Below are 3,023 nucleotides of genomic sequence, written 5' to 3'. Positions count from 1 at the left end.
GACTTGTTGCAGTGTGCGGCGTATGGTTTGAGCACTGACAAGCTGACCTCCCGCTTCTGCAACCTCTAAAGCAATGCTGGCAGCACTCATGCGTCTGTTTTTTGAAGCCAGCTTCTGTACCTGACGCACAGCACGAGGACTCAACTTCTTTGATCGACCCTTGCGAGGCCTGTTCCGAGTGGAACTTGTCTTAGAAAACCTCTGTATGACCCTGGCCACTGTACTGCAACTCAGTTTAAGGGTGATACAGATCTTCTTAAAGGCTAGGCCATCTTTGTGGAGAGCAACAATTCTAATTCTCAAATCCTCAGAGAGTTCTTTGCCATGAGGTGCCATGTTGAACATCCAGTGGTCAGTATGAGAGAATTGTACTCAAAGCACCAAATTTTAACTGCTCTAATACAAGATACACAAATTTGTATGGTCCTGTCAAGCAGACAAAAACATGAACATGATGAATAGGACATGTGGCTTTGCATGGTTAAACGACATACAGCTGTTATCACTTAGGGTGTACTCACTTTTGTTGCCAGCTATTTTGACAATAATGGCTGTATGTTGAGTTATTTTCAGAGGACAGTAAATCTGTACTGCTATACAAGCAGCACATTGACTACTCTAAAATATATCCAAGTTTCATTTCTATAGTATTGTCCCTTGAGAAGATATACTAAAATGGTTGCTGAAAAGTGAGGGGTGTACTCACTTTGTGAGATACTGTATGTATATATATATATATATATAAGAAAAATGTTGTAGGGCACTACTGTAAAAAATATAATAAATTAAAGGTTTAATGAATTCAAACAATGGTCCTTTTTCATTATTAAGATTTAATTCAACCATTACAATGGAAAACACATCATTTGTGAAAAAATAAAACAGATTTCATTGGGCCCTACAAATCCCTAAGCCTACATATAAACAATAACAGAAAGCACCACTAAATGAATGCAGAATGAATGATATGGCACTGATGGGCTGCTGCATATTTTCGTACCTGAGCTGTTTGAGGAACTGTATGTCAGAGCTGCTGCTGATGAGTTTGATGAACTCCTCATAGGATGGCGCATATGTGTACGCTTTCTTATGATGTTCGTTCACCTGCTCTCGGTGCTCTAACTGAGCTAGCAGCATGCGGTTAATGTAGTCTGGATCGCTCAACACATCCACCAATGGCTTTAACACTACAAAGAGAAAGAGAGAGAACATGTTAGTAGCTTTGTGCTAAACCCAGTGAGCTGACAACCTCAACATGAGGACTGTTCCAAAGGGTAGGCAGCATAATTATATTGCCTTCCATGCATCACAAACGACAAGCTACTCATAATTGAACTACAGTCAAGCAACCCTTTTAAAAAGGTAATTATTGTAGCTACATATGAAGTTACTCAGAAAATGTAGCTGCACAAGCTTTTTAAATATATATCCATCCAATTATATTATTAATGTTTACTATCAAAGCATTTCATAAAAGCAAAATATCTCAATTAGGGTGATAGCATTATATGAACATATTCAGACAACAACTAAAAAATAAATTAATTATATATTAATTACAATTTACATAACTGAGAAAAAACAGTGCATCAAAATATTTAACTAAAAAATAAATAATATTAAATGAAATTAAATATTTACAAAAATTTAAATGAAAATTTAAAACAATAAAATGAAGGAAATAATTTAAAAAAATCATGAATCATTCTGATTTGTGAAAATGCAGTCATCTGCACATATGAGCTGATGAATCATCAAAATCAGTTCATTTGCACTATATGAACAAATGATTCATTAAAAATCATACTTCCCAAATCTATATATGAGAGCATGCATTTGATTATGTAAAAACAGTGAAAAACAAATATTTGTATTTATTTTACAAACACAAAAGATCTCAATTAGGGTGACAGCATTACATGAACATACATATTTAGACTAAATACAACAACAAAAAATAAACAATTTAAATAAAATTCATTACAATTAATATAACTAAGAAAAAACTTTTGAAGTATTTAAATGTAAATCTCAAACAATTTAAACAAAAATCAAAATGAAGGAAATCATTTTTAAAAATTAATTACTTATTCTGATTCTTGAAAATGCAGCCATCTGCAAAGACACTCATTTGAATCACCTGAATCAATTCATTTGCAATAAACTGTATGAACAAATCAATTCCGAGTCAAATTCTACCATGCATTTCACTTCTTAAGGTGTGCTGAGGTCAGATATGGAAATTCTGCCAATGCAGAACTTCAAATCAATCTTTTATCGAAGTTTTCTTTTAGTTAAAATGCTGACGAAGAGAGTAGTTGCTTATGTAAACTGTAGAAAGCAAGGCAGCTCACTAACACAGTAAAAGAAAAAATTTCAAAGTTTATTGGAGTCTGTTTTACAAGAAAATACTATTTCAGTCTTTCTACTTCGAAATGTAATGTTTAATTCAGTGTGTTTCTTTGTAATTATTTGTAAAATTTACTAGCAATTTCTGAGTGAAAACTGTTTCAAAGTAAATCGTACAACAAATTATTTTCAGTGTACAATTGGTTTTGGAACAGAGTTACACTCAACAGTCCACAATTTAAGGGGTCATATGATGCTTTTTTAAAGATCATTATTTTGTGTATTTGGTGTAACGGAATATGTTGACATGCTTTAATGATCAAAAAACACATTATTTTTCAAATACTGTACATTATTGTAGGTCCTCTATGCCCCGCCTCTCTCAAACGCTTCGTTTTCTACAAAGTCCCTCCTTCCGACAAGCGCAGTCTGCTCTGATTGGCCAGCTGACCCAGTGCATTGTGATTGGCCGAACACCGCAAGCACTCGTCGGAAATGTAACGCCCCTTACCATAATCACGAGCTTCATCTTTCAAAATAAATGTAAAGACAGAGCCCGAAAGGGGAACAGAGTCGTGTGACAGACAGTGATGAAGCTGGTATGTGTTTGCGATGTGACCCCCTCTCTCTCTCTCTCTCTCTCTCTCTCTCTCTCTCTCTCCGCATTTGAACAG

The 3,023-nt window shown here is 34.7% G+C and overlaps 1 protein-coding gene across 1 annotated transcript in view; it reads right to left on the bottom strand.

Annotated features, from left to right (window-relative positions):
• The window catches only part of LOC107678636 (sorting nexin-25-like), a 71,697-nt gene that overhangs the window by 39,895 nt on the left and 28,779 nt on the right, over positions 1–3,023 (bottom strand). Inside the window, exon 5 of the mRNA XM_016473981.1 lies at positions 1,001–1,187. Coding sequence (XP_016329467.1) covers positions 1,001–1,187 — 187 coding nt within the window. The remainder of the gene's footprint in view (positions 1–1,000; positions 1,188–3,023) is intronic.

The sequence above is a fragment of the Sinocyclocheilus anshuiensis genome, unplaced genomic scaffold, assembly GCF_001515605.1.
Source record: "Sinocyclocheilus anshuiensis isolate Anshui unplaced genomic scaffold, SAMN03320099.WGS_v1.1 scaffold877, whole genome shotgun sequence".
Classification (NCBI taxonomy): Eukaryota; Metazoa; Chordata; class Actinopteri; order Cypriniformes; family Cyprinidae; genus Sinocyclocheilus; species Sinocyclocheilus anshuiensis.
The sequence above is the reverse complement of the archived record's forward strand: the minus strand, read 5'-3'. Positions and strand labels throughout refer to the sequence as shown.